This window comes from Buceros rhinoceros, unplaced genomic scaffold, assembly GCF_000710305.1.
Source record: "Buceros rhinoceros silvestris isolate BGI_N320 unplaced genomic scaffold, ASM71030v1 scaffold45893, whole genome shotgun sequence".
Classification (NCBI taxonomy): domain Eukaryota; kingdom Metazoa; phylum Chordata; class Aves; order Bucerotiformes; family Bucerotidae; genus Buceros; species Buceros rhinoceros.
The window spans coordinates 1-20,902 of record NW_010405067.1 but is presented as its reverse complement, the minus strand read 5'-3'; the positions used below and the strand labels follow the sequence as shown (position 1 = coordinate 20,902).

The 20,902-nt window shown below is 33.5% G+C and overlaps 1 protein-coding gene across 1 annotated transcript; it reads left to right on the top strand.

Annotated features, from left to right (window-relative positions):
- Positions 1-1,481: 1,481 nt before the first annotated feature.
- LOC104491192 (centrosomal protein of 290 kDa-like) lies at positions 1,482-20,032 on the top strand (the record flags this gene model as incomplete). The annotated part of the gene is made up of 22 exons (XM_010133573.1): positions 1,482-1,583; positions 1,719-1,796; positions 2,576-2,645; positions 2,888-2,934; positions 3,289-3,432; positions 3,637-3,690; positions 4,879-5,031; positions 5,400-5,582; positions 5,949-6,038; positions 6,111-6,233; positions 7,862-7,985; positions 8,523-8,695; positions 8,968-9,130; positions 9,766-9,863; positions 9,954-10,041; positions 10,509-10,621; positions 13,650-13,734; positions 14,640-14,782; positions 15,348-15,512; positions 16,479-16,628; positions 17,608-17,723; positions 19,930-20,032. Coding segments are annotated over exons 1-22 (2,565 nt in total), but the record flags the coding sequence as incomplete, so codon positions are not given.
- Between the last annotated feature and the right edge of the window lie 870 nt (positions 20,033-20,902).

The following is a 20,902-nucleotide window of genomic DNA, read 5'->3' as shown; positions in this document are numbered from 1 at the left end:
ACCCATAATTCCTGCATCTTCTCGTTCAAGAAAAAAAAAATATTTTTTAAAAAGCAACCCTTAAACAAGTATGTTGATGAAATCAAGTAGTATTCGATTAACTGGAGAAGTAGGAGTGCCAAGATCAGTATGCACTTGCATGTGATTTTCTCGTATTTTCCTTTGCCGTTGACAAAGCAGAAAACCAAAAATGTATATATGATGTCATCCTTGAAAAGTCACAGACCACATGGAATGTATGTTTCCTAAAACATTTAGCAAACACTGAAGAAATGGTAAATATAGGGGAGCTCTCAAGTAGTTAATTTATTCAGAAAAAATGAGGAAAGGTTGATTTTGGTCCGCCCTTAAGCGTACAGCTGGATTTCAAAGTCTTACAGCTCTTCTTTCAGACTGCTTAGACGTATATTTTGGGAAAGTAATAATAGTTTAGCCTTTCATTAAGGAAGGAAGGTTCAATTGTTGAGTCTTTAAACTGCTGAGTGATGAACAGGGTGCATTGTTACTGTGATTGAGCTTGATTTTTTTTCTATAAAATATATATCCCTGCTGTGTCATTTGGTTTTTTTTTTTTGACTAATAATGATTTTAATATTCCAGCTAGTTTAATTTCTTTCTAAATTTTCTTAACCATTCATGCCATATTCATAATTTAAGGCAATAAGTAGACTAAAAAATGTTATGTTTTAAACTTGGCAGAATCTAATTTTTGAAATATCGATAATAAAGGCTAGAGACAGCTCCAGAGAATAGAATAACCCAAGACTTCCAATGCCTTCTGCCTTTTTCAGATACTGCATTGACTTTCAGGTATATAAGAAGTCACTGTGGCCCTCAGCAACCAGTAGGTAAGCAGTAGAACAAAACTATGCATCACTTTCTGATCAGGTTTTTATCAGTCTTCAGGTTGTTTACTGTTCTTTATCAATTCAAGTGTTTTAATCAAAAGGAAAGGGCATTTAATACAAGAGTTTCATATCCTGGAAATGAATGTCAAGAAGTGGATGCTCAGGGTACCAAACTAAAGCAGGCATTGGTTGTGGTTTAAATATTAAAAATAATGTTTTTGAGACAGTAAGGAGAGGTTTATTCTACAAGAGCTGGTTCAAAGGTCATCCAGTTGTGTCTGTTCATTAACATAAAAAATACTGCATTGAGAGGTGGGAAGGAAAAGGACATTAGAATTAAAAATAGAGGTTTCACATGTGTTCTGGTCTACACTGTTACTGTCACAAATGCATTGAGTATGCGTGATGTAATTTTTAACTTGAATTAAAAATGGTGTTACTATAGTCTCCTTGTTTGAAGTTCACCAAAAGGTGAATGCAATGTTAATCAGTGTTACAAAAGTGGTATTAGAATCATCTTGTGTGGTTCAGTGGCCAGCCTCCTTTAAATCATTTGATATAAAATTGATTTGCACTGTTAATGTCTGATAATTGTTATTTTAATTTTTGCTTCAGGAAAAACATAAATTCAATATGGCACCGGTTTTAGATTGGAAAAAGCTTATGAAAGTTGATCCAGATGCTTTACCTAATCAAGAGAAGCTAGCGGAAAAATTGCTGGACACCATGTCCAAGGTACTCAAGGGAAGAACAGAATATAAGTGTTTTGTTATACATTCTTCCTAAACCGTGTTTTGTTCTTCACATACACTATTTGTTTTGTGAATTTCGTTGATACTTAGATGAAACCACTGTTGTCTCTTTCCTTAGGTTGATGGGAGAGATTTAAAAACTGAAACTCCAGAACAACTGATACACCTTTTTAAAATTACACAGTCGCTATTGAAGGTCTGTATTAATACTCACTTTTTACAATTCTGCAGATACATTTGTTTATTTTTTCTTTAATTGAAAGTATCATTACTGTCCTCTGTTTTTTGGGGTTTTTTTCCTTTTCCCACATTAAACATACTGGTTACTCCTGAGAGCATTTATATACTAAATGTGTGCTTGCACCAGAGTATCTGCTTGTAGCTGTTGGGATTATGGCGTATACCAGTGGGAAGTGAGGGAATGGGACTAACACAGTTTCATAGTTAAGGAACCTTAAACTTTATAGATGGAAAATTCAAATAAATATAAATCAAAAAATTGGTTAGATGTGTTAAATTATTGCTAATGATCTTAACTTTAGTAGAAGTTTTTGTGATAGGTTGATGTTTTAGAGTCAATAAAAATGTGTGAAGGAACACCGTCATCTTAAAACTGATCCTATAAATCTATCATACTTTATTGCCTTTACTCATAAATGTACTGAAAGCAAGAAATAACAGCAGTATAGGTTAGCACATTGGTTTTAGAGAGGCTTTTTTACTGTTGTTAATTCTCAGCAGAATGCTTTTGAATGTTTAGGTAGTCCTGTAGAATAAATTACTAAAGAGATTTCGACAGTCTGAACTCCTTAATTGCATGGGGGAAAATAGGGGTGGTTTAATTTGTTTGAAGAAAGAAAATTAATATTCTTTTGTAAATGTTTTAATCATTTTAAACATGAGGTCTATGGAACAATCTTTACTTTATGTCAGTAGTAAATATTTCTTCTTTGTTTACTGTGCTTATTTTCCCAGATGAAAAATGAAGAGGTAGAGCTGGCTCTAGAAGAAGTTGAAAAAGCTGGGGAAGAACAAGCCAAATGTGGTAAGCAAGCCTTTTTATGCTGTTCCTAAGCAATTTGTTACATGTATTTTTTAGTTGTGTGGTTTTAGGGGTTTTTTGTTTGTTTATTTGTTTTTAAGTTTAGGGAACTGAATAACATACCAACTGCTTTGTAATAAATAGCTTCAGTGATGTCAGGTATTTAAAGACTGAGATTAACCATTGCTGTTTTATGTACTTTTTACCTAGTTGGATAATTCACTGTATCTGTTCTATTTTAACAGAAAATCAATTTAAAACAAAGATTATGAAGCTTCAAAATGAACTAGAGGTACGTTTTAAAATTTTGTTATTTTATAGAGTGCTGTTTGGTGGTTTTTTTAAATGAGTTTTTTCAGACTAGTATTTTAATCTAGTAAAGAGATGTAATAGCCCTGCATTTTAGGTAATACTTTTTACTGGCTTTTGAATATTCACCAGCCTCGGGTTTGCAAAGAACTGTATGTGCAATAAATTACATTTATTTTTTGACATTTCTGGATTTTGTTGAAAGAAGATAGTGAGCTCTTCATGTTGCTTTTCCTGAACATGAGGAACTTTCATCTTAGCATCTGCTTTGTTTTTTTAGTTCTTTCTATTTTGAAGAATTGTACTAAATTTTTAATGTTATTTTAATGCTCTTAAGATTGCACAAAGGTCTGCTGGTGGTCGTGATACTCGTTTTTTGCGTGATGAGATCCGCCAACTGGAAAAACAGTTAGAACAAAAAGATGAACAGTTAACAGATATAGAAAAAGAATTGGAAAAAGAGAAGAAAGTGAATGAAGAGGTAAGCATTTTTTTTTTTTTTTAAAAGCTTCTAAAAGCTGTTCTGGCACATCTTTTGAAAAGTTGATGTTCTGAAAAGTCTCTGAAATTAACAAAAAACATTGATGAAATAGGACTGCCGTGCATTCTTTTTCTGTTTGTTTCTGGAGTTCTTTGTTTTCATAGCTTGTGCTGTTTGTGATAAAGGCTTTCTGTCTTCTTCTAGCTTGCTCTTCGAAATGAAGATGCTGAAAATGAAAACATCAAATTAAGGAGAGAGGTTAGGAAAGAATTATTGCTGGTTTGCTATGTTTTTAACTTTACTTAGAAATATATTATTAGCTTTCCATATTTATAATCTTTGGTGTTGCATCATGTTTAATTCTGTTTTAGAACATCTCTTGGTTACTGTTACAAAGAGAATATGAACTATTAATCATGTTTAGCAGATATGTGGTATGTCTGCTCCAATGAAACTTACTTAGCTGAGGTCAGGAGGTGTCTATATTGAAGTTTACATAGTCCTACAGTGAATTAATTTCGTCTGGATTTTATATTTAGAATCTTTAGTATTTTTCTTAAATACTATTGACGAATAGATTTTGTGGGTATTAGGATTTGGTTAATTCTTGTTGCTTTTGGTAAGATTGTTTGGATAAAATAAGATTATAAAAAGTCAAAAGTTAAAATAACAATAAATGCAAAGATAGAGTTAACATTCTTTTTATTAGATTTTAATTTTTTTTTAATCATTCTCTTGAAGCATTTTTTCCAGCTGTTTTTAGGAAGAAATCCATGTTTATATTTGATACCTGTAATCTTGGCCCCTGAGAGAATAAAACAGACAGCAAAAGTTAAATTAATGTCCTGGGGGGAAACTTTGAAAATCACTCCTCAAAATTTTGATTTTGATTAGATATTAGGAAGAAATTCTTTGCTGTGAGACACTGGAACAGGTTGTCCGGAGAACTTGTGGATTCGCTTTCCCGGAAGTGTTCAAGGCCAGGTTGGATGGGGCTTTGAGCAACCTGATCTAGTAGAAGATGTCCTTGTCTGTGGAATGGGGGTTGGAACGAGATGGTCTTTAAGGTCCTTTCTAAACCAAACCATTCTATGATGCTATGAAAATGCCCTTTTACATATGTATGTGTATGGATGTACATGCATGCACAGGTATATAGAAAAAATATTTTATTTTGTCTCTGTTAATTCCTATTTAGTCTTCCTAAAGCAAAGATAATTTCTAATATTTTTCATGCTTTGTTCTCTTGGTCTTGTTCTCTCCTTTTTAATGTGAAGCAAAAACGCATAAAGAAAAAGGTGAGGCTTCTAAGTTTCTTAAAAGCAGACTGTAGGAATTTGGATAGATTTTGACTGTCTTTGCTCTTTGTGTTAGCTTGCTAGAAAAGCAACAGCTTTGTCATTAACTCTTCAAAATAGATTGAAGTTTGGTTTGCTTTCTGTGCAGAATGAACAATTGCGTCAGGATGTAGTTGACTATCAGAAGCAAATAGATTCTCAGAAAGAAGCAATTCTGTTTCGAAGAGGAGAGGATTCTGATTACAGATCACAGCTGTCCAAAAAGAACTTTGAGCTTGTCCAGTATTTGGATGAAATTCAGGTAAAATATATGCATGCTACTGAGTATTTATTGGGCTGTTTCTGACAATAGTGTTTTTCACGAAGCTATGTCAATTTACAGATAAGTCATGTGGAGTAAGGGAATTCGTAATGCAGTTGGGTTCTGTGATACATATACTCTGCCTCTGTAAATCTGGCAAAAGTAATGAAGTTACTGGCAATGGGAGATGTGTCTTTTATTTGTTTGCTCTTAGGATTTGTGGAAATTGCTGATCTACAGGTGAAATGCTCTCTTCTGTGCTAATTTCATGTAAGACTTCCAAGTCTTACATTTAATGTAGCTATCAGTGCTTTTTCACTTACCAAGTTGCGCACCTGTTAAAAGTTGCTTTTTCTTTAATTTTGCAGAATTTGACTGAAGCTAATGAGAAGTTAGATGTTCAAAATCAAGAAATGAGGAAGAATCTTGAGGAATCAGTGCAAGAAATGGAGAAGATGACTGATGAATATAACAAAATGAAACTAATTGTGCAGCAATCTGATACTATTATGGATCAGTTTAGAAAAGAGAAAGAGCAGTACAAATTTCAAGTAAGAAGTGACTCAGATTATGGAATTTTTTTTTTAGGTTTACATTGTATTTTCATATTTAGGTTAAGTTAAAAAACATTCAACATATCCAGTTAAAAAACCCTACACAGTCTCCTGAAATAACAATCTTGTAAAAGTAGTGTGATCTTTAAATTTGGTGCCAGTTTTAAAACTTGACAGCAGATAATAAATTTCTTTTGTGCAGAATGTGATAGTGATACGCTGTTCTTAAGAGTCATGACGTTTCCTTGCTGCTGTAATGCTTGTCTATTAAATTGTATGTGCTTGATGTGGTGTGTTTGTACATATACCTTGGTTAAGCCTAAAATTTTTGTGAAACGATGTTCTTCCAAATGTCATTTCTAGGTTCAGGAGCTTTCAGACCAGCTGAAAGCGAAGAATGAGGAAGACGATCCAGTCATGGCAGCTGTAACAGCAAAAGTTGAAGAATGGAAGGTACTACTACATTTTTAAATTATTTTTAGGAATTATTTCAAGTGTTCTGATTGTATTTTATCTTCTTTTCAGGAAATCTTGGCTTCAAAAGACAATGAACTACAAGAGTATCAGCAAATGCTGTTTGACTTGAAAGAGAAATTGAAAATGGCCCAACTTGATGTAGACAGAAACAGTATACTGGCCCTGCAGCAGGTATGGTCTGTGTAAAAAAAAAATAGAAATTACCATTCACTAAGTATGCCAGACCAGATAATTTAGTCTTTCATAGTTTGCAAATATCAGAATATGTATTACTTATGTTTGAGAATTATGAGACAGATTGATTCATTCCCCTGCAAAATTAGCTTTAATAGAAAATGCACAGAGGAAACTTCTCTTGCTGTGTGTATGCCTTGAGCTCTTGCTGGGTGGTTCTATTACTTTCACATTTATCTTTTCTAACTATTATTAGAGTGATTACTGAGATCTAACCATCCGAAATTTAATATTTTTAAATTCTAGCTTAGTTTCTGTCCTGTAAATTTGTTAGTCAAGAAAGTCTTGCCTAATGTTTAATTTTCTGTCTTCTTTTGCTTGTCTCACCTGATGCTATAGTTCAGCCCATGATAGAACTAGCTAGAATTTAAGTATCTCTCTTTACTGAATATACTCTTTTAAGTATATTCATGCAAAATTACATAGTTCTTTATGATTTGAATTTCCTTATCTTCTTGAAAAACATAAAAAGAATAAATAAATAACACGGCCTATTAAGAACTCTGAAATATGCTTTATGGAAAACATGCTGTTATGATACCAGGATCATTTCCTTCCTTGCTTCAAAGTTTTTAAAATAAATGTGTTGCAACATTTGTGTTAGATGTTGGCCTTGTAGACTGAGATATATTTATGCAGTCTTTCAAAACTAGGAACATATGGCTTCTCAGGAGAAAAAACCTTATGTACAGATCATCCTCTGATGATCAGAAGAGAAAGACAGCTGAAAATAACTTTGATAAACAGTTGTAGTGTCTGATTTGAGCTGACCCAGAAGGCTGTGGAAGTTGCTTTTTTTGATGACTATCATTAGCATGACATTTTGAACATTTTTGTTGAAATAAGCATATTTTTAAAGCAGACACATAAATTAAGTCAAGTTACTGCACTTTTAACTTTTTTCCAAGTCTCTTTTTTATCTTTTTCCTCTTTTTTCATTCATCACAGAAAAAATAACATTAAGCACTTTGTGAAATTTCTCATGTTCATGTATGAGCACAGAAATAGTACAGCTTAAAGACAAGTCACTCTCGCTGTGCGTACTTATGGATGTATATGCATGCGAAACAAGGCGTGATAGGAATTTTTACAAGTTGGATGACTCGCAGAAAGGCAGTCTGCAGTACAGGTGTCACATATGATGGATTGTTAGTCCTCCCAATCTTGAACTCCTATCTCTTGGATCCCACTTGCAATAGTTTATGAGGAAGCTGTAAGAAACCTCTATCATCTGAAACTTTTCATCATACAATGGCGAACACTTAGGGAACTGTTCCTTTAAAAATTTATGCACTAAAGTACTGGTTTTATTTCTTTTTGTGTTTGAATGCTTTATTTTTACTCTTTCTTTTATTTTTCCTGCTTTGCCTTTATATACCCAACTTCTAGATAATATCTGACCTCTATATTGTAAGTACAGTACATTTGATATTCTATAAATTGTTTTGTATTAGCTAATTCTAATTTCATCTTTTACTGCGTGGTGTTCTGTGTTGGTAGCTTGCCTGTCAGTAAAGAAGAAATCTTTAATGGAGTTTCTTTTTTTTTTCTGTGTATGTGCATAGGGTGTGCAAGAGCGAGATGCTCAGATAAAATTGCTTACTGAGCAAGTCGAGCAGTATACCAAAGAAATGGAACAAAATACATTTATTATTGAGGAATTTAAAAATGATCTCAAAAGTGGAAAAGGTAACATGACTGTTTTATTTTAATGTCTGTGGAAAGGAAACCAAACCACGAATTTATTCTCTAGAAATAGAGAAAAAATGTTTGCAGTATTTGAGTAATATTAGTCTCTAACTTCTTTTTCCCCCCCTTTCCATTTATTAATAATTTGTGAAGAGTTTCAATTTATTCACGGTACTTCACTGAGTTTTATGGATAAAATGGTGTCTAATAAAACTATACCTGCTCTGTAAAAGGTAGACCATAATGTACAAGGTCTCAGCTGTATCAAGAATTCCAAATGAGAATTAGCATGCAATTCAGAAAAATTCTGATGTCCCTTACATGCACTTACTTCTTATAAATATTGTTTGAATGAACAGTTAGGGGGAAAGAACAAACAAAAAAATCTCCTGTACGTAGTCTGTTTTAATTACTTGATTAAAAAGAACAGAAAATTAAGATCTCCTTTATAACATCACCTAAAGTGTTTCCTTCTTGCTAATAGCAAGAATTCCTAATTGAATTATAAACAATTGTAAAATTGTTTTTTCTTTCCAGGACACTCATCTCTTGCTCAGCAGAATCGTATTGGAGACATGCAGGAAAAGTTAAAAATATTAGAAGAGAGAACTAAGGTGGCTGAGAAATCAGCAGAACTGGCGGAAGCAGATGCTAGGGAAAAGGACAAAGAGCTTGTTGAGACTCTGAAACGAATGAGAGACTATGAACTGGTAAACAGTTTGTCAGAGTGAACAGAATATTTCATCATATTTTTATGAGATGATTTTGTCCTAATTTTCCTCCCTTCCTTTTTCCTCCCTTCCTTTTTCCTCCCTTCCTTTTTCCTCCCTTCCTTTTTCCTCCCTTCCTTTTTCCTCCCTTCCTTTTTCCTCCCTTCCTTTTTCCTCCCTTCATGTGTAATGATGAAAGAGAGATTCGTCATTTATTTTCTCACATCTTCTGTTGGTTGTTTTGTTTATACTGTCCATTTGGATTTTTACAGGGAATATATGGTTTGGAAGAGGCTGTTGCTGAAATAAAAGATTTAAAAAAGCAAATCAAAATACGAGATCATGAGATTGAAACATTAATTAAGGAAGTCAATAAACTTGAACTTAAAATAAATGATTTTCTTGATGAAAACGAAGAACTCAGAGAGCGCTTAGGTATGCTATATCCATTACATTTTCAATTATGTGTTGTGTAAGAACTGAAATAACACGGAAATCTTTTACTATACCAAGTAACTACTTGGAAATAATTTTGTATATTGTGCTAATATTTGCAAGTAGTTTTGGTTAGGACAAACCTCATGAATGTATGTGGCTAAACTTGGCTTACAGGTTGCATTGACTGAAGAAAGTAGGAAAATAGGTTTTGTACTGCTTTTTGGTTTTGATTCCTCTGAGTATACACTGTTTAATTAAGTTCATAATATGGTATTTGGAAACCATAACATCCTGAAGTTGTAATGCTAAATTGAAAAACACAGAGAAAACTTTGGACAGGTTTATTTTCACACAGAAGAATCTAAACATAAATGTAGTTAATTTTAGGTGGCATTTTATTGCATTTTGTTTTTTGAGTAACTGAAGTAAAATTATGTTTTCTTCTGGAGTTAATACATGAAGCATAAGGTGTGTGCATGTACGTAGAAATACTTACATATATTCAACTACCAAGTTAGTTTTTAATTCTACTTGACTAGTTATGTTCTTATTTGAATTAACTGCATTCTAATGATTACTAGCATTAATGTTCCTCCTTACTGAATAACTATACAGAATATACCGTGTTGTAGGTCTTGAGGCAAAGGAGGTTGATTTAAATGAATTCAGAAACAGCAAAGCACTGAAGCAGCACCAATATAGAGCTGAAAACCAGATTCTTTTGCAAGAGGCAAGTGATAAATACTTTTTTTGTATAGCTCTTTCTCAAAAATAGGATTTGAACAAAATGAAATACTGATTTGTTAATAATAATATGCAGATTGAAAGACTAGAAGAGGAAAGAATTGAACTGAAAAAACAGGTTCGTAAGTTGGCTCAGGAGAAAGGGAGAAGAGTTGCAACAACAGGTAGGATTTTTTTTATAATAAACTGTCCTTTCAAAAACATGCTGTCTGTGCTTACTAATACGGCTATATTTACTCATTTGTTTAAGTTGCAAGGCTAAATAACATTTCATTGCATCATAGGAAGAGGCGAGTAGTTTAGTATTTCCATAGACTTGCAGCCCAGTGCCTTTTTGACTTGTGACAGCTAGTAATGCATCACTGAGAGTTGTGTAGTTGGCATTCAGTTCTTAGATGCAGGGTGATCTCGCCATGATTTCCAGTAAATCTATTTAATGACTGTTTCAAAAATCTTAAAATTTCATTTCTATTCCACCCAGGGAAGCATAATGTGCTCAAATGGAAAGGTTTACAGTTCATTACTTCTAGAAAACTAGAACTCGGATATACTAAATGGAATGTATTCCTTTTCTTGGAGACCTGTCAAAAATTCATCATGATTTATTACTTGTATATTTACTTGCAATTAGGATTGGATGCTGGTGATATGCAGATATCTGATAGCTTTACCGAAGAGAAGGTAATGAATAAGACTAAGTTTGATTTCTTGAACAGACATGATATGGCTGAAGTAAAAGCAAAGGTAGGTTCATAAAGCAAGTTCATAACCAGTATATTTCTCTAAAAATAGTGTTATTTTGTAAATATCTGTTCAAATATTTCTCCAGGTGCTTTTATTAACAAAATCAAAAATTTAATAATTTTCAGTTCTTTCAGAAGACTAGTGAATACTCTATATTTTTTGTAGTTACAGGCTAGCAGGTCACGTAACGTGGAAGAAACACATTTGCAGATAGAGAAGCACCGGTTAGGCTTTTGAAGTCAGAGAAAGATACAGCTGAGAAGAAGTAAGGCTGTGGGAAATCTACCTAACTTTTGGCATACTTGAGAATTTAGATCACTTAGAAGAAAATAGAAGTAGTTTTTTGGTTCATTTAGCTTCAAAATGTGACAGAGTGGCAACTAGTTAGAGTCAACTCTAATTCTGAAACTCTTAGTATAAAAGAGCTTTACAAATCACCAGAGCTACAGTTTACGCAGGCATCAGGGAATAACAGATTATACAGACAATAGACTTAAAATCATACTACAGAGGTTCATTTTCTGCTTATCAGCAAGTGTGTCAGACCTCAGAGGTAAATAACCAAAATTACAGAAACAAATCACCTTTTCAGAATCAAGTGTCCATAACTTCTTATTCAGACCAAACAGATCAGGAAAATTTTTGCCCAGGGCTGTCTGTCAGCAGTAACTCTCTGATCCCTTGTGCAACTGCTCTTGGAAAACCAGTAATGCACAAAAATAATGGTATTGAGGGATAAGCGAGGCTATCTGCAAGTTAATTTTCTGATTTAACTACCTTCTAAGAAGACGGAGAAGGAAAGAAATGCCTAACAGAATTGTTGCAAGTAAAAACTTTGGAAAGTGGACTTCAAAATGGACAATGACAACACTCAGGTCAGCTAGGCCATGTTGAAAATAGAGCAGTTGAGGAGAGAATTAGGCCTTCTTAGATCACAGGTGAGACGCCTTTAGAGTATGTGTATGTTTATATCTATTGCAGTTATTTAGAAGATTAACTCAAATAATACAGATGTGTTTGTTAATTTGTTTTGCTCTTCATTAGTTAAAGATATAGGATAGGTCTAATAGAGTTGGGCATTTTTTCCTTTAATAGAAGCAAGTGCCAAGTCATGAATTTGGAGTTTATTTGTTGACATAAGATTGAAAAATGCAGGCATGTATTTTCATTCCGTCAGAAAAAGTTTGCACACCACCACTGCACACACACGTCGCTGGGTACGAAGAGAACAGGTCTTATATTCTAAGACTTTCCACACATCTGTGTAAACAAAGTATTCATCACTTTTCTTATTATACAGCTTTGCATCTCATACAGATCAGTTGTTGCAACCGTATTTTAAACAAGGTAGGCTGAGCATTATTTTTAGAAGTTGTTTTAAATAAATATAGAGAAAACCAAATGGTAATTTACAAGTGTTAGTTAAATGGAGTGAATCAGTCCTTTGGTATGTAAGATAGAAGATGAGGTTTCTGTTGAAAGATGCAGATGTTATTTGGCTGGAGGATGTCTCCTAACCTCAGAAACAACAGACGGTGTAAAGTTTGACTTTTGGAATGAGAAAGGCCTTTCCTTCTGGGAAACGTCTAAGGAGTTCCTGAATTTGTTCTTCTATCCTTTTATCTATTTTTCTGCCAACTGTCAAAGATAATGTATGTCTGTTTTCAGAAAAAGTTATTTCCAATGAAAAATTCCATTATTTATTAAAATTATCTCTAATAATAAAATCTTGCTGGTTCTCAAAAACGGTTTTAGAGAACTTTTTATAACTGGTGTAAGAACAGGTTGTTTTCAGGATGCTTCATGTCGTTTCTTTTATTCATATGATAATCATACTAAAAAATAATCCTACTAAAAAAAATATTCACTGGTAGCTTCCTGAATTGGTACCTTGAAATGCTGTTTTAGTTTTCTCTGTAGTGGAGGACATTGCTTTGGTTGCTAGAGATGCATCTGGGACATGGGTCAAGCCAATCCCTTGAAGTCACAAAGACTTTTGGTCTGTTGTTCCAACTGCTGCATGACCCAGCAATACATGTTTCCTGAGACGGTATTACATGGGATGCACCTTGTGTAATTCTTCCTGTGAATCCATTTCTGTTGCTGTTGCATTTCAGGCAGGAGATTCATATGCAGAATGGGAAATTTGCCTGAAGGCATACTCCAAATTTTAAAAAAAGCTGGGACTAGAACATCAGGTTGCTAAAATTAGAATTGTGTATTTTTTGTCTAAGAAATGGTCTAAGAATGAGATGAGGAAGTGTCATGGTTACAATGTATAAGATCAGCAAATAGGTCTTTCCTAGCTTTAACTGAAATGTTTTTGGAACTGATGGCATTTCTGTTGAGCCCACAATTGACTAATGGAAAGTGTAAGTCTATACATCAGGCTTTCTTCAATTATTAAAAGTTTTCCCATGTACAGGAGTGTGGTTTGTTGTTGTGATTGCTCTTAAAATACTGTGTTGGCCAAGATGTGGAATAAAATAACCTTGCATTTTCAGTAGAAAAGAAGATGCGGGAGTTTTTATATTTTGGAAGCTAAATCTTGGAAATATATTTTTTTATGTGTATAAATGGAGATAGAATCCTATACTTATAACCTACTGTTGGGTTTTTTTTTTTTAAATGAGCAGATAACCAGAAATTTGTTGATCAAGAGTATGCTAAATATTTAAACAGACTTAAATCTTGATACAGAAGCCAGGCAGTGCAGGTAATACTATTTAAAAAAAAAAGCAAAACCTCTGACAGAACAGAGTAATCCAAAGCAGGATAAATATTTATATAAAGTTTATTCATGGTTGAGTAATTTTTTTCCTGATAATTTTGTTGCTGTGAAGATGAGGCTGGTTCTTTGATAGGTGCCTTCTGTGTAACACCTTATTTTGGTTTTCACTCTTGAATATAAACAGATTAGCAATATTTTCAAGCATTTATTCTCATTTAACCACAGAGTCTTAATGAAAGTTCTAATACAAAAATTCTGAAATTACAGTTTTTGATTTTTCTTTGTTCATTTCTTTAGAATGAGTATCTTGAAAATGAATTAAGTGTGAGAGAGAGAGATTTGGAGAAGAACAGGACTGTAATAGCCAAATTTCAATCTAAATGTAAGTTGCAACCTGTTTTAAAACTAGGGAATAATTTCAGGTACCCTCAGGTAATTTTCATATTTAGTTGTTCTGTTTCTGTGATTGTGCCCACAAAACCCTGACTTTCTGTTTTAAATGCAGTTTCCTTTGATGTCTTTCACAATGATTAAATTTGCTGTGTGCATAGAAGGCTATTACTTCTGAACTGTAGAAATATGGTTATGAATTGGTCCAGGTGTGAGCACAACGATTACAAAAGATGAAGTTGGAATTCCTTTGAGTTTTCATTAAAAAAACCCCCCATGTTTATATGAGTGTATATCTTTGTTTGCTTGTTTATAAATACATATGTAGTGTTGGTAATTTTAAACTTAAGTTAGTGGTAGTACATGAAGCATAGTTTATTCATACTAAGTGCGTTAAACTAAGATCTCTCAAGTTTTTCCTTCCTCAATCAGACCTAATAAGGGCTTTAAGTCTGTGAGTGATCCCAATTATAACAGTTATACAATTACTTGTTGACTGTGTGATACACAACTACTTGTGTAATTGTAGTGCTTTTCTGGCTCCAGGGAAATGTTGGGGAGTTTCCAAGATAGCCGCATTTCTGCATTCGTGAAAGTCAGTCAGGCTACAAAAGAAGTGAAAAAAGTGACGGGAAACATTGAAGACTGGAAGGTTCAATAAAGTCAAATGTGTTCCCATGAAGCATTTCATTACTGTTTTTTTGTTATTCCCCAGCAAAATGCACTCTCCAGATGTTCCTAGCAGCTCTACTTTTAACTTCCTAATTGGTTCTATCTATATACAATCTGAACGTTCTGTTTATGTATAAAATCAATAAGTACTACAATGAAATGTTCTAGGAAACCTTAACTCATTTTTTTCAGCACATCTAGACACATTTACCATTTTTATTACAGTAAAAGAATTATCAGAAGAGAATAAACAACTTGAACAAGGAATGAAAGAAATATTGCAAGCTCTCAAGGAAATGCAGAAGGATACTAGTGTGAAGGCAGGAGAAACAGCCTTAATAATCCCTAGTCTGGAGCGTTTAGTTAACGTAAGCTTGCTTCCTAAAGTATTATTTAGCTTCAAAGGATTTACAGGCTTCTTTTCCCTCCTTAGTTATTGGGTTATTGAATAATTAAGTAGTAGCTTCCTTATACATATGCTTTCTTAGTTACAAGTAGGAGTACATAGTGTCATACCTCTTTAAAAATGCAAATTAAAAATATACAGCAGAGAGATGGCCAATGAAAATTTAAAAACTCACAATGTCTTCAACTGGATAATATAAAACTGTCTTTGGCAAGTTTATTGTCTTAGTCATAAAGTTTAGGTAAAAGTTGTTTGCGTGTCTTTTATATGGGTCTTGCTGGAAATGTTTAAGAAAAATTCTTTATTAAAATTTCTTACAAAAAAAAAAGTGTTTTTAACCATCTAAATCAATGTCTAGGGCAAATGTACCATCAGGAAACTGCTAAGTAGATTTTTTTAAAGTTAAAATTTCATGTTTTTTTGCTAATTTCATGCAGTGTAAACTTGAGGGCTTCAGTTTATTATGAAAAAATAAAGCTTTTCTGCATTTTTTCTATATTTTGTTAATTAAATGTTTACTGAATTAGGCAATGGAATCAAAGAATTCTGAGGGAATCTTTGATGCTAGTGTGCACTTGAAAGCTCAGGTTGACCAGCTTACGGGACGAAATGAAGAATTAAGACAGGAACTGAAACAGGCTCAGAAGGAGGCAACAAATTTCTCAAATCAGCTGGCAAATGCAAATGAAAAGGTATACAAGTTATTTTATTCAGTTTATTTGTACTTGAAAAGTGGCTGCTCTGGTAATTGACAACAAAACCACACAATCCGTAAGATTGTGAACAGTGTGATTATGTGAACAGTGTAATTATACAAATATTAATCAAATTTATGTATGGGATCTACTAATTTGTCCGTTTTAAGTTCAGATCTTAGTCTTCTTAATGTTGCTTTATCTTTGGAGTATCCTATGATGTTAAACCCAAGCATGCCTATCTTTTAGGGAGAGCTATGCTGCAAAAAAGCTCACAAATTTTTCTTCAAAAAACCAGTCATCTTGCATTTGTTCTTTATAAATAAGTTGCAGAGATTAACTGTTTAAGTATTCTCAAATGCTGAGTCATTCTCTAAAATCCCATATCCTGTTTTAAGTTGTATGGTTGGTTCTGTGGAATTCTCCTGCCAGGGCAGGAGTGAGGAATGAAATATTACTTTACAAGAAGCCAAATTTAAATTTGTCTTTTAGAACAGCATTGATCATACAAAAAGATTTGCCAGTAACTAATACTCTAGAATACTTCTTTATGTACTGTTAGAGCAGAGAACCAGAGCGCTTTTAAGAAGGTGAAAAGGCACAGATTTGTTTAGAATATACCATCAAATAACTATTGCAATAATTCTTTCCAAAAATTCCTCATTTTAGAAGGGATGTGCACTGTGTTATAAACAATGCCGAATAAAACTGGTGAATACTCAGATATGTGAAGTTGCCCTGGAGTCATCTGATAAAGTTGGCTTATGATTTATGGAATCACAGCATTTTTAAAAGGTTACTTTAAAGAGTATTTAAATGCTTTAGAATATATGTGAAAGTGACTTAGATTGTTAATAACACCTGATGTAGCACAGGAGAACAATATATTTTTTATCTGAGTTGTGGGGTTTTGTTACTGAACAGCAAGAGCTACTTCTTTATGGTTTTGTTTCTTTTCTTTAGATTGTACAACTGAAGAATGAAATATGCTCATTACGTCAGTCAGAAGGGTCCAATGTTGTCTTCCAAACAGTGAATCTTCCAGAAGGAATGGCTCCTTCAAGTGTTAATATGATTAATTCTCTGAATGAATATTTAATACATCTTATACAGGTAACTCATTGACTCTTTAATGTGAACAATATGTGTAACATATAACTAATTCCTCCGAAGTCTGCTGTCATGCCATGTATGGACATGGGAGAACTCTCCAAAATTCAGTTCTGACATCCAGTAAACTCTTTAGGTTACTCTGTTTTTTTTAAAGCTCTAAGTATTTTGCTGTGTTGTAAACCTGGAAGGTAATATTTCATTAAATTTTTTACAGTAATTAAAATTTTTGTGTTGTTTTAAATCTGAATTTTGATCTAAATATTTGCCCACTTTCATTCTACTTCATTCTACTTCTACAGTCACACTCTTTATATGAGAAATTCTCTCTTACTGCTGTCTGGATTCTACACGACATGCAAATCCTCCTCTAAACCATATTTTGTCTAGACAGCAAAGGTCTTTATTTACTATATGAATTTTCATTCCATAATTTATCAAAAACATGTTAAAATTTGTAAAAAGAGGCTTAAATACACTGAAACCAAAGCCAGTGATTCCCATGGGAAACATAGCAGACAAGCATATAGTAAAGAAGAATTGACTCTTCAAGAATTGGAGTAAAAAGTATTTACCTTTTTATTATTATTAAATTATTTTAATGCCTTTGATCACTTTAGTTTTGTTGATTAGAGAATATTTTTCACTTTTACATGATTATAAAATAGAAAAGTATTTGGGAACATGAGAAGAAAACATTCTTTGTTGGCTAGCAGCATGCCATGGTGTTTTGAACCCTGAGGGCTGTAATCCACAGTTCAGTTATGCACTATTTCACACCTGTTAATATGAATGCCAAAGTTTATTGGACTTTTTTTCATCTGTTGCTTCTGAAGAAAATACATATTTCATATCTGCAGTTCCTGACAGAAGCCTCTATTATGAAAAACACACAAGGAAGAACTGGCATTTTGATTAATACTTTCATCTTTAAAACCTGTGTTAATAACTTCAATATTTTTATTTGGAAAATAATCATTAGGAACTGGAAAATAAAGAACAGTTGCTTAAACAATTAGAAGATGCAGTAGAAGACTACAAGCGAAAATTTGCAGTAATTCGTCATCAACAAGGCTTGCTGTATAAAGAATATCAAAGGTATTGTTCTCTTTTCTGAATTACAAAAGTTCAAATAGCTAAGTGTTTAATGATTTGGAAGTCGTTCTTTGGATAATGGCATAAATGCTGCTGCGTTTGGATGTGACCTCCATATATTTTCTTTATTCCTGTAAAGATTCAGAAAACTCTTAGAGTAACATTTTCTGCTGGGCTCTCTTCCTATTGTGTACTTCATAATGAGGATTGTATTGTGCTTTCTGCACCTGTTATCTTGTATTTTATTGGAACCGGGTATTATGGACTGTTCAGTCTCATCTTCTGCTTTCAGGTATGGGCTCTAACAGTTTTTCTGAGGATGAAAACTGTATACAAGAAAGAAAGAAAGAGAAAACTGTGTACAGATACAGAGATCTCTGTGTCAAAGTTTCAGATCATCAGGACATCGTAGTTGATTTTCTTTCAGAGTCTTAGTTCCTTTATATGCATCATTAAGTCTAATTTCTACAAAATTCTTCTTATGGTAAAAAAAAAAAGGATTTTCATCATCATCTTATGTTAGAAGCATAGGAATAAATATGGCGATTTGTGTTCTTCAATTAACAGTCTGTTAGTTGTGTCCTCTCTATCTTTGGATTGGAATGAACACTCACTGGACAGCTTTTGCAATAAAGGGTGTTAAATCTTTTAATACCTTCTGTTTGTTCTTGGAATCAGTTAAGACTTCCCAAATAACGTTATCTCTGACACATGAAAGCTATAGCTTTTTTGAAAATATCAAAGGCTATAATATTTACCTAGATTAGGTATCTCCAGTGACACAGATAAGATGATTCATGGCTCTTTCTCCAAACATGTTACAAATTGAAGTTAGAGAAGGAGATTCTTTGACTTGTCATCCCATAAAGACTCACTTTCAGAGCATTTTCTTTCCTTTTCCTCCATGTTCATTCGTTATGGAAGAAACTAAGAGATCTTTTTTGAAGAGAAAATACTGCTTCTGAAATACTCTTGTTTGTTTAAACTAGCCTAAACTATCCTATACAGTTTATAGGAACTTCCTTATTAGACATGTATAAAACATTCATAGTCTTTTTTCTTTCCAAATAAATAAGTAATAGTGGATAGAGGAGAATAGTTTGGGCCAAACTGAGGCTGAATATTCTTAAATTTTTGTTTGCTTTTCACTGAAACATAAAAACTAGTGTGGGAATTATGTCCTTTATGCATCTGAAATAAAATGAATGTAATAGAAGTGAAGATTTTACAAAACCATGGGGAAAAAACTGAGTTAATTTTAGAACCATTGCTTGACCTTTTGTTTAGAAGTCTGACCTCTAATGCAGAATTTGAATACGGGAAACATAATTTAATTCTGTCTATTTCCTGAGGAAAGTTTGAACTGACACGTCTTAAAGAAAATGCCGGCTATTGTGCTGTGGCGAATTCTGAGAGTATGAGCGAGTAATCTTTTTCTTATGATACTGTACCATTCTGTATAGTTAATTAAAAGTACTTCAAAATCAGTTTAGGTCTTCTGTCTCTCAGGAACTGCAGAAGCCTTGTTCCCTTTCCAAGCTGTATCTTTTAGCTAATGAATGTGCAAGTGCTTCATGCCAAGAAATCAAGAGTCATTGATTATTTGCCAAACTATTTTATCTAGCTGTAAATCTTACCAGTCAAATATGCTGGGCCTAGTCTGCTTCAAAAAGAAAAGGCCCATTTCCAGGCTCACAGCATAGTAAGTGCCAGTAGTATGATTTTTTCTCCCTTCCTACAAAAGAGAGACCTGAAGTTTCTAGAGAGGTACTTAATGTCGAAATGTTTTTATTTGCAAAGCTTTGAACTTTGCCTATTTTTAAGAAGACATGTGCAAGGAAGTAATTAATTTGAAATACAAGTGTGCAATTTAAAGCAGTTTACATCCCGTGTGTATATATTTTTGGGGAGTAAGGCATCTCTATCTCTGCATTATCCTACATGTGAAGAAGAGATAAGACACTAACTTAATTATTTTCATCGTTAAACCAGCTGCAACTTAACCAGAGGGGCTGGTTTTTCAATAATCCATCTGCAATTTATAACGTCTTTTTCAAATTACGTTACTCCTAAAAAGTAAGTATTTTGGTTTGCAATATGTCAATTATTTAATTATTTCAATTATTGGCAATATTTGCTGTTTTAGTTACAGTTTTTAAAATCATCAAATCTTTTATCAATCTAAAGAAAATATCTAATTACTGTTTAGTCAAAAGGAGAGCTGGCAGAAGGAATCAGAAGATATGAAAGAGGAAAAGAAAAAGCTAGAAGAGCAAAAAGAACAGGATGCTACAAAAATAAAGGCATATTCTGTAAGTAATTTTGTTGCTTTCATTTTTTAAAAGGGTTTTAATACCTAGAACAGGGATTTCAATACAATAATTTGTTAAATGGGAAAAATATTGCAGGGAAAAACTGCTCAATTAAAATAAAATCAGGTGGGAAGTGGTTTATTGATTTATCAGTGGAATGTAAATAACTAGCAGTCAGTGAATGTTACATTCAGTATCAACAATACGAGAGGTAAATCACACTATTAAGAAACATACAAGATGTTACTATAGACCTAAAAGTCTCTAAGCACCATTTAGGAATTAATTCAAATTATTTCTCATCTCACACATCCATATTCGCTCCCTGGCCCCTTCAGGTTACCAGCACACACACACCATTTCCTGAGAGTTCCTCTTGTGTGTGTGCTCCGGGGTGCAGTGTACACATGTGGGTGCTCCGGTGTTATGTGTACCTCTGTGCCTCCCTGCAGTCTGCTAATGCTTGCATTGGTGAGAAATCACCCCACAAGGTCACATACACACGCCTGAGGTGTGGGTCCCTACTTGTACTTGGTACCACCAGTCCATCATCTGAAGTGACGAGGCTTGTGGTGTTGCTCAGAGAGGAAGCCCTCACATCTGCAGGGACAGTGGGGAAACTTCTGAAGCTGAACTAGTTTGAGTGCTGCAGCATGACTCCCTCTGCTGTTAGATGTTTTCAAGCTTTTATTAATTTTTTTTTTTTATTCGACCTGGTTAATGGTCATCAACCTCTTTAACATTGACAGTTTTGAGTATGAGCCCTCTCAGTCTCAGGTGTTCTGTTCATACACACTATTTACACTCACACTGGGAGGAGCAGTAGTGCCGGCAACCCTATGGCATACACAGTATATATAATGATATAAT